This window comes from Aquarana catesbeiana, linkage group LG12 (genome assembly GCF_042186555.1).
Source record: "Aquarana catesbeiana isolate 2022-GZ linkage group LG12, ASM4218655v1, whole genome shotgun sequence".
Classification (NCBI taxonomy): Eukaryota; Metazoa; Chordata; class Amphibia; order Anura; family Ranidae; genus Aquarana; species Aquarana catesbeiana.
Window position 1 is genome coordinate 201,734,552 of NC_133335.1, and position 12,458 is coordinate 201,747,009.

Sequence of the window (12,458 nt, forward strand, 5' to 3'; positions counted from 1 at the left end):
TGGTGTGAGGCCTAAGGGTCCAATTAACTAATGGTGTTGCAAAGTAAGAAATTGTGACAGTGAAATTACATGCAAAATTGTCTCAAACAAGTCACAAATTGCAACAAATTAGGTCACTGTTTAAAAGGAGTCCTGCCACACCTACTGCTTGGCACTCTAATGCACTTATACTATACACAGACAAAAAAAAAAAAAAAAAAAAGGGGGATATTTAAAAGTATATATCTAACGTCACAAGCAATGCACATTAAAAGATCATTTACGCTGAATTCTTTTGCAGCAGTGGCGTCTTGTCCCGATGGAGGGGGGTGGTCACCACAGCCTTCTGGCTGCAGACAGGTGTTGACGTCAGAGATGGATTTTCCAGCTCTAAGGCATCATGTTTTGACCAGAAATTCAAAAACTGTAGAAATAAAAGCAAGCTAATTTTAGGCGCTTTGTCATTTAACTAGTTTTTAAAAGTGATATTTTATGTCTATTAAATAAAGCTTTATTTTACATATATTTTTATATTACAAGACACACCTATAGTTTTACAGAAAGCACAGTAAAGAACACAATCGTAGCTACTTCCTCTGAGAAGCGTCTCCTAAAATGAAATTGCACACAGAGTACAAAGAAGAACAGGTAGGGAGGGGGTAAGTCATGCAAGTAAAGTAGAAGTTCAGCTTTCAAGCTTTAACATCATGCTTTTTAGCAAAGAAACTGAATTAAAAAAAAAAATCTGACATATTTGTTAAAATGTGTGCTAACAAAAGATCATAACACTCTCCCAGAAAACACAATATGCATTTCTGATTAGAAAGCACCATCTTTGCTCAGGCATTATCCAGGGTCAGCATCTACTTACTGGAGAGAGGCCAACCATAGAGGATTCAAACCATGTATGGGCAGGCTGAATGTACCAAACTGATTGATCAATGTGGGTACAACCAGCCTGCCGAATTATGCATGGAATCGCGGTCTTATCCCGCTGGAGACGGTTTTCCCTGCCAGAACAATACAAGGGGCTCGGCGGGAGGGATACCCTCTCAACACTGACCGTGGGTGCAGGAATAGAAATGCGTGCCATGTATAGGCGGGTTAAGATGCTGGCTCGCACAAATTGTATAAAATTGAGGCATCGGCAGTTCTTGGCTCTGTTCACAAATGTCTACTGTAACCTCACATCTTGCATCAAATTTGCAAACTGACCTCTAAGAGAGAAAAAAAACGTAGAAAACACCATATCTTGCCTGCAGCAGACTAACCTTTAATGGCAATGTCACTGGACCTGAGGTCAAGAATGGCTTTTTACTTTTCCTTAACAGAACTACAATGGTGCTGTATACCTTGCAGGACAGGAACTTAGAGACTTGTAAAAGGTAACAAAGGGTCCCAAATATGAAATTTACACAAAAAAAAAAACAAAACACAAAATTCAACACTTTATTTCGGAGTTTCCAGCAGTCATTTTAATGCGATTGTCCCTAAAGTTTTTAACCACTTAAGGACCACGCCTATTTTTCAAACTAAGGTTTGTTTGCTAGAAAATTACTTAGAACCTCCAAACATTTCTTTTTCAGACACCCTAGAGAATAAAATAGCGGTCATTGCAATACTTTAGGTCACACTGACATAAAGCGTTCTTACAAACGTTTTTTTTTTTTTTGGAAAAAAATACACTTTTGAATGAAAAAAGAAGGAAAAAAAAAAAAAAGTAAAGTTAACCCAATTTGTTTTTTATATTGTGAAAGATAATTTACTTGGCGGAACATTGATATCCAACATGTCATGCTTCAAAATTGCACCCGCTCCTGGAATGGTGACAAACTTTGACCCTTAAAAATCTCTATAGGCAACGTTTAAAAATTTCTACAGGTTACCAGTTTTGGGTTACAGAGGAGGTCTTTTGCTAGAATTATTGCTCTCGCTCTAACGATCGCAGCGATACCTCACATGTGTAGTTTGAACACAGTTTACACATGCGGGTGCGACTTACGTATGCGGTTTCTTCGGTGCGCGAGCACAGCGGGACGGGGCGCTTTAAAGTATCATAGTAGGTAAGGTGGAAAAATGGAAAAAGACAATAATCCATCCAGTTCAATCGGTGTAGGTGTACGTGTGTCATTGTCTATAGTTCCCATATCCCTGTATGTCGTGTTCCTTAAGATGCACATCTAAGAGTCTCTTAAAACTATCAATACTCCCCGCAGCTGCCACCAATTGTGGAAGAGAGTTCCACATCCCTATTGCCCTGACAGTGAATAAATTGAATAAAATTGGTCCCAAGAGAGAACCCTGGGGCACCCCACTTACCACTCCAGACCAGTCCGAGTACACATTTATCACAACCCCTTTAATCAGTTTTTAACCCAAGAACAAACCTTATGGTCCACGCTTGCAGACCTCAGCTTGTAGATTAAGCGCTTATAGGGGACTGTATCGAATGTCTTTGCAAAATCCAAGTACACTAAATCCACAGGCCTTCCCCTTTCTAGATGGCAGCTTATTTCCTCATAGAATTTTAACAGATTAGTCTGGTAAGAACAACCTTTCATAAACCCATGCTGATAACTACTTAAGTAATTTCTTGAATATAGTCCCTCATCATCCCCTCCAATAATTTACCAACAATTGATGTTAGGCTAACTGGCCTGTAGTTCCCGGGGATTTGTCTGTCCATTTTTGAAAACACTAAGGGGGTTATTTACAAAAGGCAAATCCACTTTGCACTACAAGTGCACATGGAAGTGCAATCACTGTAAATCTGAGGGGTAGATCTGAAATGAGGGGAAGCTCTGCTGATTTTATCATCCAAGTATGTGCAAGCTAAAATGCTGTTTATCTTCCTTTCAGGTCCCCCTCAGATCCACAATGACTGCGCACGAGCACTGCAAGTGCACTTTTAGTGCAAAGTGGATTTGCCTTTCGTAAATAACCCCCAATATGTGGAGTTTTATTTATTTATTTTTTTTACTTTTTATCTTTGTTTTTTTTTTTAAATAATGGACAGTGTAAAAATAAAACATTTTGTGTCACTTTTATTCTTTTTACAAGGAATGTAAACATCCCTTGTAATAGAAAAAAAGCGTGACAGGACCTCTTTAATGTGAGATCTGGGGTCAAAGAGACCTCAGATCTCATATTTACACTAAAATGCAATTCAAAAAAGTTTTTTTTTTCCCTTTTTCAATAAAAATATTTCCCCCTTTAAGACCATTGGGCGGAAGGTATGTATGACGTCACTTCCGTCATTCAATGGTATGGAGTCGAGTGGGGGCCATCTTTCCCTCACTCAACGCCATGCCTCACAGGAGAGAAAAAAAAAAAAAAAAAAAAAAGGACCCGATAGTCTCCACCACTACCGACGGCTCCGGTAAGCGGAGGAGACGACCGTAACGCAGCGGGAGGGCCCGCCGCAGAGACCACTTTTATCTGAAAGAGGACTGCCCGCCATTTTTTTAAGAAATACGGGGGTTATGGTAGATATCTGCTGCCATAACAACAGTATTTTGTGTCGAAGTACCGACGGCGGGTGGTCCGGAAGTGGTTAAGCTCCATCGTTGCACGATGGTCTAGCTGAATTCATACCTGAGAAGGAGAGAAAGGCAGTGATTTGACAGGAGTGCTCTTCGGAGTCATACTATTCCCTTCTGTAGTGGAAGTGCTGCTGTTGGCAGTGCTTTCTGTAACAGGTGACAATGTAATTTTCCTCTTTTTGTGTTTAAGCAGGGACGGTGGAGTTCCAAAGATGCCTTGTGGACGTGGAGATATAGGAATCAGTTCACCCTTGCTGCCCTTACTCAGGTCGGACAGAGTATGCCCATCCAGTCGGTATTCTGTAACATTGCCTGCCATGGGCTTTGTAGAATTAGAGGAAGCTTGTGTGGGGCTTCCAACATCACTGACAGCAGAGTCATCTACTAAATCAAATGAAGATAAGTCACACCAGCCATCGGTGTCCTAAAAAAGTAATGGTATAATGAAAGTCAAGATGCAAGACTAACACAGAAGTGAAAAAATTGTGCAGTAACTCATAGCATACAGAAACTATAATTGATACGATCTTAAAATAAAGATCACTAAGAGATCTGAGTGCATATAGAATTCAAAAAGCAGGAGTGCAAAATAGTTCATAAAATAAAATTTATATTTATGTCTGTAGACTCAATAGTGCCAATTCACACCTGTATAGACTCCATAGGGCCTAAAGGTTAATAAATGACTGAATATACAACTGCAATAAGGCTCCACCTATAAAGTAGCCCACTTGCCCATGTACAGCAAAGACAATATTGTAGGTTTACATAAAGCGGTACTAAACACAAAAACAAAAATATGATGCAAAGTTACAAAATGACTACATTGGTTTTTTTGAGACTAGGCCATTAGGCTTTTTCTTTTATTTCCACCCGTGGATCCCACCAGCTAGTCTTCTTTTTCAGCTTTTTTTAACAAACCAAATTGGCCATCAAAAGTGGCAAAGTGTTGAGACAAACCATTTAGACCCCTTTCACACCAAGGCGCTTCAAAAACGCCCTAAAAACGCCTTAGCATTATTACCGTGTTTTTACAGCGTTTTAGGGGCGTTAGCGTTAAAATTAACGCAACGCTACAGGCGTTTTAACAGCACTTTTCAAGCGTTATTGATGCCATCTTTCTGCTTGCAGGTTTATCCTTTGTGATATCATGTAAAACAAGCAGTGTCTTGTAAAGTAACAAGCAGTGTCTTGTTTTACTTCAAATCTTCATTTTTCTGGGATTAATTCTTTTTTTTGGCACTTTGATGGTCTGTTTAATCATTCTGACCTTCCCACAATTTCAGTCCTGTTGTTGTAGATGCTCTTTTCTGCTTGCAGGTTTACCTTTTTGTGAGATCATGTGAATTTTCTACAGCTCAGGGCGGATTACAGGCACTATTCAGGCGTTTTTACAGCGTTTTCAATTCATTTCAATGGACAGGGGCATTTTTGAAGCACTTTTTTCAACGCCCAAAAGCTGCTCCAAAGATGCTGCTTGCAGGACTTTTCTCAACGCCCCGCCAGCGCAATGCCTCAGTGTGAAAGGGTCCATTGAGATGCATGGGGAGCGTTTTATGAGCGTTTTAATAGCGTTATTTTTAGCGCTAAAACGCTGCAAAAACGCCTTGGTGTGAAAGGGGTCTTAAAGCAGAAATAAACCCATCAAATTAACAGTTTCCTAAAACAGTTGCATTCAGGACATCCCATGGAGAACAGTTGCTTGTGCTCTCAATGGAACGGTCAAGCAACTAAATTGCTGGTGTCATAACTCATTACAATTAGAAGAAAAGAGGTTTAACCTTAAACTACGTAGAGGGTTCTTTACTGTAAGAGCGGCAAGGATGTGGAATTCCCTTCCACAGGCGGTGGTCTCAGCGGGGAGCATTGATAGCTTCAAGAAACTATTAATCACCTGAATGACCGCAGCATACAGGGATATACAATATAATACTGACACATAATCACACACATAAGTTGGACTTGATGGACTTGTGTCTTTTTTCAACCTCACCTACTATGTAACTATAACTAATCACATGTGCAGCATCTAGGCAAATGCAGATCAAACTGATAATATAGCAGCTCCCTTCACTATAAAGCAGTGGTCTCCAAACTGTGGCCCTTTGCTTGCTTCTATCCGGCCCTTGGGGTACTATTTTCCCCCCACTGTTGCTGACACCAACAATGCGGCACTATTCCTCCCACTGACACCAACAATAGGGCACTATTCCTCCTCCCATTGACACCAATCATGAGGCACTATTCCTCCTCCCATTGATACCAAGGATGGGGCACTATTACTCCTCCCATTGACACCAAGGATGGGGCACTATTACTCCCTCTAATACCAATCATGCAGCAATGTTTACTCCCACTGATGCAAGGAGCCCTGCTGTAAAGGATAGGAGGGTTTAACATGTATAAGGGTGCTTACAGTGGTCAGCATCATGTTAACCCAAAAGGTAAACAAAATAAACAAAATAAAAAAAAAAAAAAAAAAAAAAAAAAATTAAAAAATGTTGCTGTTGAAGTTCAGTTTTGTTAGTCAAGTCCATCTGTGCACCCCCTTTTGATGGTGGATGTCTTTTGGACGCCCATGCGTCACCGCCCGTACATGACGCTGGGGGCATAGCCTTCGGGCTCTTGTGGGTATATCTGGACGTTCAGCACGGCTGGGATTCTGATTCACAACTTGACGATTGGATAGAGCGGTTACATCTCTAAGAACAAACTGACAACCATTGGATGTTTTTCACTCCATTGAGACATTTTCCAGACACAATTTTAAGGGGCTAAGTGGAAACCGCAGTGAGAAATACCCCTATCCAGACCGTGCTGATCCTCCGGATGTTCCCCTATTGTGGCCTTTGTTTGGTTCCGCCTCCTCAGATCCCGAGCTGGATGCATCACACTGCTGCCATCTTGATATCCAGCGTTTGGCAATTTATCTCAGACTTCGATACAACATTCATGCATCCGCCCCTGAAGAAGCGAGCAGGGTCTCGCGAAATGCATAGGGCTTTATTGATGCTTGTTTTATGCCGGTACATGCTGGGTATTATTGATGTCTGCATTATGTTACATACTTCTCTGTCCACATGTATGTACACTTTATCTTCTTATTCTGTATGTGTATTTACTGACCCAGCAACTTTCAAGTTTTATTGTTGCTCATTGATGTATAACATTTGTAATAAATCTTTGTATATTTACGTTCATCTGTGTTGTGTACATTGGCTATTATGCCTGGTAACTCACAATCATTGTTGTTACCGCTCCGTTACATAACATTTTAAAAATGAATAAATTGATTTTGTCTCAGTGTTCGCTGTGGACATTGGCTAAACCTCTCTCACCTCATTTAAAGTCCCAGGGCTATTTTTCTTGTTTTTTTGACACCAACAATAGGGCACTATTCCTCCTCCCATTGACACCAATCATGAGGCACTATTCCTCCTCCCATTGACACCAAGGATGGGGCACTATTACTCCCTCTAATACCAATCATGCAGCAATGTTTACTTCCACTGATGCAAGGAGCCCTGCTGTAAAGGATAGGAGGGTTTAACATGTATAAGGGTGCTTACAGTGGTCAGCATTTATCATGTTAACCCAAAAGGTAAACAAAATAAAAAAAAAAATTTTAAAAAGTTGCTGTTGAAGTTCAGTTTTGTTAGTCAAGTCCATCGAAATCTGCTACCTCACCCAAGATCGACAATGCTGCTGGTCAAAGGTATCTTTGTTGCTCCTCCAGTGGTGTGGAACCACCCTAGAGACAGAAGTGTTTTATTGAATGGATAACTAGGTAAAAAGTAAAAAAAAAAAAAAAAAAAAAAAAAAAAACAACCTAAAAAAGGAAAAAAGCAAAAACCGCAGCCACTGCATTTATGTATTAAATGTTTGCTTTTCGAATTACTATCATTTTACTGACCATTCTCTCCAGCAGTACATACTCTTTCCATTACTTTGTCCGACAATCAGGAGCAAATAAAATAGGGATTTTTGTACTGCACAAAGGTTTTAAGCAAATGAAAAAAATACTGCAAATTAACCACTTGCCCTCTGAAAGATTTACCCCCTTCATAACCAGGCAATTTTTCTGCGATACAGCACTGTGTCAATCTTTTGGTGGCATTTGATCACCACTGCAATGTTTTTTTTGTTTTTGTTTTTTGCTGTGCTATAAAAAAAAAAAAAAAAGAAGTGAAAAAAATATTCACTTTCTGCTACAAAACATATCCAATAAAAACATCCAAAATTAAATTTCTTTATAAAATTTAGGCCAATATGTATTCTGCTACATATTTTCGGTAAAAAAATCCCAACAAGCATATATTGATCGGTTTAAGCAAAAGTTATGGAGTCTACAAACTATGGGATATATACTGGAATTTTAATTTATTTTTGTTTTAATAGTAATGGCTGCAATCAGCGACTTATAGCGGGACTGCGATATTACTACTCCTATAAGTGGCGCTATTAACCCTACGGTCAAGAATCAGTAAAGCTGTCTGTCAATGAACATCAGAAAAAAAACTGAAGACCAGGGAGTGCCTACAGCTCAGGGATCCTTCCAAAAGATCTTTTTTACTAGAATTTGGCATCAGAGGTGGCTATAATATCCACAAAATAGAAGTTATAGAAAGTGTGAACAGGGGACCGGGTGACAGCATTGCAAGTAAAAAAAAAAAAAAAAAAAAAAAAAACAGTTGCCCAATACCCAAAAGCCCAGGGTGCTCTTACAGATCTGGCAGAGTGCACCCACAATAAAAAAAAAAAAAAGTAATTTAATCCTTGAGAACATGAACAATTGTGCAACCACCTAAAGATGGTGGAACAAGAAACCAGTGCACCCTGGCTGACAGATACTTACACAACCACATCCAGTCAAGGGAAAACTGGATATGGACAGAGTGAAGGTAAAAGGCAAAAATGACCTTAATCAAGAAAGAAGTCCTCTGCTAACACAGGCCTTGTCCCTACGCAAAACCAGGAAGGGTTTCTTGCAGACTAATGCCGGCCATACTCGGATCGAATTTCGAAAATCGTATTTAAGAATTTTCGTACAAATTTCGCACCAATGGAGGACTGCAGCAACGGCCGATTTTCGTGCGGCAATCAAATCTGAGGAATCGGACATGTTGGAAATTTTTTGAAAAATTAACGATTTTCTAACCAATGATGGGAGAATTGTGCAAGAAATGTAATAAGAAAAAAAAAATGTGCATGTGCAAGAAAAGAAAATTTACGGAGACAAAAGAAGATTCCCGGCCACGAAAATTCTTTTCTGTAACACGAGATGAAATTGAAGGCTTGGTCGGCCGAATTTCGAAAATCAATGGTGGAATCATCAGATCACAAAAAAAAAAAAAAAAAAAAAAACGAACTTTGATTCTGAAAAGAAAATTTGTTCGAAATTCGACCATGTATGGCCTGCTTAAGGCCCCTTTCACACTTATACGACTTGTCCCACGATTTTGTACTGCAAAATCGTATGACAAGTCATTCTCCATGATTTTCAATGACTACCATTCATATTGGCACGACTAAGTCGTGCCGACTTGAAAGTAGTCCCTGCACTACTTTGGTCCAACTTCTATGCGAGTTGTACTCCATAGACCTCAATGTTAAACCCTCAAGTAGCATGCAAATCGTGCCTGAATATAGACACGATTTCAGTACGACTTTGTAAGCACAAGACTGGCTCGCTGACCGGGAAAGGAAAACTTTTTTTTCCTTTCCTGATGAGCGACAGGCAGTGCTGACAGCTGTCTGGTATGAATCCTGAGGGGGAACGCCACGCCAAGTTTTAAATGAAAAAACCGGCGTGGGTTCCCCCCCAGGGGCATACCAGGCCCTTAGGTCTGGTATGGATCTAAGGGGAACCCCCTACGCCGAAAAAGCGGCGTGGGGTCCCCCCCAAAATCCATACCAGACCCTTATTCGAGCACGCAGCCCAGCTGGTCAGGAATGGGGGTGGGAACGAGCGAGCACCCCCCCCCCTCCTGGACCGTACCAGGCCGCATGCCCTCAACATGGGGGGGGGGCGCTTTGGGGGCACCCTGCGGCCCCCCCACCCAAAAGCACCTTGTCCCCATGTTGATGAGGGCAAGGGCCTCTTCCCGACAACCCTGGCCATTGGTTGTCGGGGTCTGGGGGCTTATCGGAATCCGGGAGCCCCCTTTAATAAGGGGGCCCCCAGATCCCGGCCCCCCACCCTATGTGAATGAGTATGGGGTACATGGTACCCCTACCCATTCACCTAGGGAAAAAAATGTCAATAAAAAACACAGTACACAGGTTTTTAAAGTAATTTATTAGGCAGCTCGGGGGTCTTCTTCCGACTTCGGGGGTCTCCTGAAGGTGTCCTGATCTTCTGCCAGCTCCTCCGCTATCTTCTGCAGCTCAATTGCTAGCGGTGGCCCGGACTTCTGCCTTCTGTGGCCTTCTTTTCTTCTAGAGATGTTGACACGACGCTCTCTCCAGCTGGAATGGGGTCACCGCCTATATAAGTCCGTTGCGGAGCATTCAGAGACCATTGCAGCTGGAGAGAGCGTCGTGTCAACATCTCTGGAAGAGAAGAGGGAAGAAGACGATCGAGAAGTCCGGACCACCGCTGGCAAAAGAGTGGCAGAAGATAGCGGTGGAGCCGGCAGAAGATGCGGACACCGGGAGAAGACGCCAGAGAGACCCCCGAAGTCGGAAGAAGACCCCGGAGCTGCCTAATAAATTACTTTAAAACCTGTGTACTGTGTTTTTTTATTGACACTTTTTTCCCTAGGTGAATGGGTGGGGGTACCATGTACCCCATACTCATTCACATAGGGTGGGGGGCCGGGATCTGGGGGCCCCCTTATTAAAGGGGGCTCCCGGATTCCGATAAGCCCCCCGCCCGCAGACCCCGACAACCAACGGCAAGGGTTGTCGTCGGGAAGAGGCCCTTGTCCTCATCAACATGGGGACAAGGTGCTTTGGGGTGGGTGCCCCAAAGCACCCACCCCCCCATGTTGAGGGCATGCGGCCTGGTACAGTCCAGGAGGGGGGGGGCGCTCGTCCCCACCCCCATTCCTGACCGGCCGGGCTGCATGCTCGGATAAGGGTCTGGTATAGATTTTGGGGGGACCCCCACGCCGATTTTTCGGCGTAGGGGGTTCCAATTACAATCCATACCAGACCTAAGGGCCTGGTATGCCCCTGGGGGGGAACCCATGCCAGTTTTTTTATTTAAAACTTGGCGTGGAGTTCCCCTTTGGCAAAGTCGTACAAAGTAGTACTGCTCCCAAATCGCGGCAAATCGCGGTAAAATTGCGCAACTTTGAAGTCGTATAAGTGTGAAAGGGGCCTTAGGCTGCCAATTCAGACACTCACCACACAGGAGGTGGTGTCTACTAGAGACAGTCCCTAATGGGTTCAAACTGTGGGACTGAAAGCACAGACAACCTGATTGAGATCCCACTGAGTTACAAAAGAAAAAAAAAAGAAGGGGGGGGGGGTTGTCCCAAGGGAGACAACCTGCACCAAAAGGTCCTAATGTATCTATGGTCCAAATGTGAAAACCTTAAAATGGGAAGTCCACCCTGAGAGAAAAAAAAAAAAAAAAAAAAAAAAAACAAACAAACCTAAAAAAAAAAAAAAAAAAGGAGGAGAAAAAAAAAAAAAAAAAAAAAAAAAAAAAAGAATCTTCCTAATCTGCCTCTTCCTACGCCGCGGCGATCTTCAGTCTTCTGGCGAATGGGGCGCGGTGTGTTATGGGAACTGTGTGTGTCCCACAACACATTGCATCCCATTCACAAAGCGCTGTGCGACTTGCGCATGCGCAGTAGGAAACAGGCAGTGAAGCCATAAGGCTCCACTGCCTGTTTCCCTTAGTTAGGATGGCGGTGCTGGGACCAGAGAGCCAAGGTTCGGGTCGGGCTCGGGCGGCCCACATCAAGGGCACCCAGGACAGGTAAGTGTGCTTATTTAAAGTCAGCAGCTACAGTGTTTGTAGCTGCTGACGTTAATTTTTTTTTTTTTTTCCTGGCCGGAATCCCGCTTTAATTTCTGCAAAGAATTTTAGCTATTTCTACTCCTATTAATCTGAACAAATTTTGAAGTTTGGAAATTAACTTCATGAAGAATGCCACACATTTATTGAGTTCAATTCTGTGACACATGCACTATGCTCTGAATGGTCATTGCTGTTCCACAGATTTGCCAGAGCAAAGAGGAGGAGTTTCAGGACGTGGAGCCAGTACAGGAATCACAATTCGCAGGCTGCAATATACCATGGGATACGTAGGCCTAAGACCCCTTTCACACTGAGGAGTTTTTGGGCTAAAAATAGCGACTGTGAAGCGGTTCCCCTGCAGCCTCAGTGTGCAAGCCTGAGTGCTTTCACACTGAGGTGACGAGCTGGCAGGACGTTAAACTCCTGCAAGCAGCATCTTTGGAGCGGTGTATACACCGCTCCTAAACCATCCCTGCCCATCGCAATGAATGGGCAGCGCCGCCTTACCACCGGCAAAGCAGCGCTTTGTGGTTTATTTTAACCCTTTTTTCGGCCGCTAGCAGGGGTTAAAAGCACCCCGCTATCGGCCGAAACCCTCCGCAAAAACGACAGTAAAGCGCCGCTTTTAGCTTCACCGCCAATTCCCCAGTGTGAAAGCAGCCTCAGAATTTGAAAGTAAACCAAAGGAATGAGCAGAGGAGAAAACGCAAACCATGCAAAGAATGTAGAATGTTGAAAAGAGATGTCCAGCAGACAGGCAGAGCTTACAAGATGAAAGGAATTTTATGCATTATCAAAAATAACTATGGTTTGCAATGCTGATGCTATAAAATAAAAAAACGTATGCTGAGACCAAAGGACTCTTAAACCATCATTTTTTCCAACTTTCCATTAAATCTCCTGCCCTTGTTTTAACTTTGGATAGTAAAACATCTTTTTTCTGCCAGTAAATACAGCCCACTTCC

The 12,458-nt window shown here is 42.6% G+C and overlaps 1 protein-coding gene across 1 annotated transcript in view; it reads right to left on the reverse strand.

Annotated features, from left to right (window-relative positions):
• The window catches only part of MYBL2 (MYB proto-oncogene like 2), an 84,347-nt gene that overhangs the window by 36,862 nt on the left and 35,027 nt on the right, over positions 1–12,458 (reverse strand). The window contains exons 8-9 of the mRNA XM_073606492.1: positions 3,574–3,945; positions 264–403 (exon numbers count right to left, since the gene is read on the reverse strand). Coding sequence (XP_073462593.1) covers positions 264–403; positions 3,574–3,945 — 512 coding nt within the window. The remainder of the gene's footprint in view (positions 1–263; positions 404–3,573; positions 3,946–12,458) is intronic.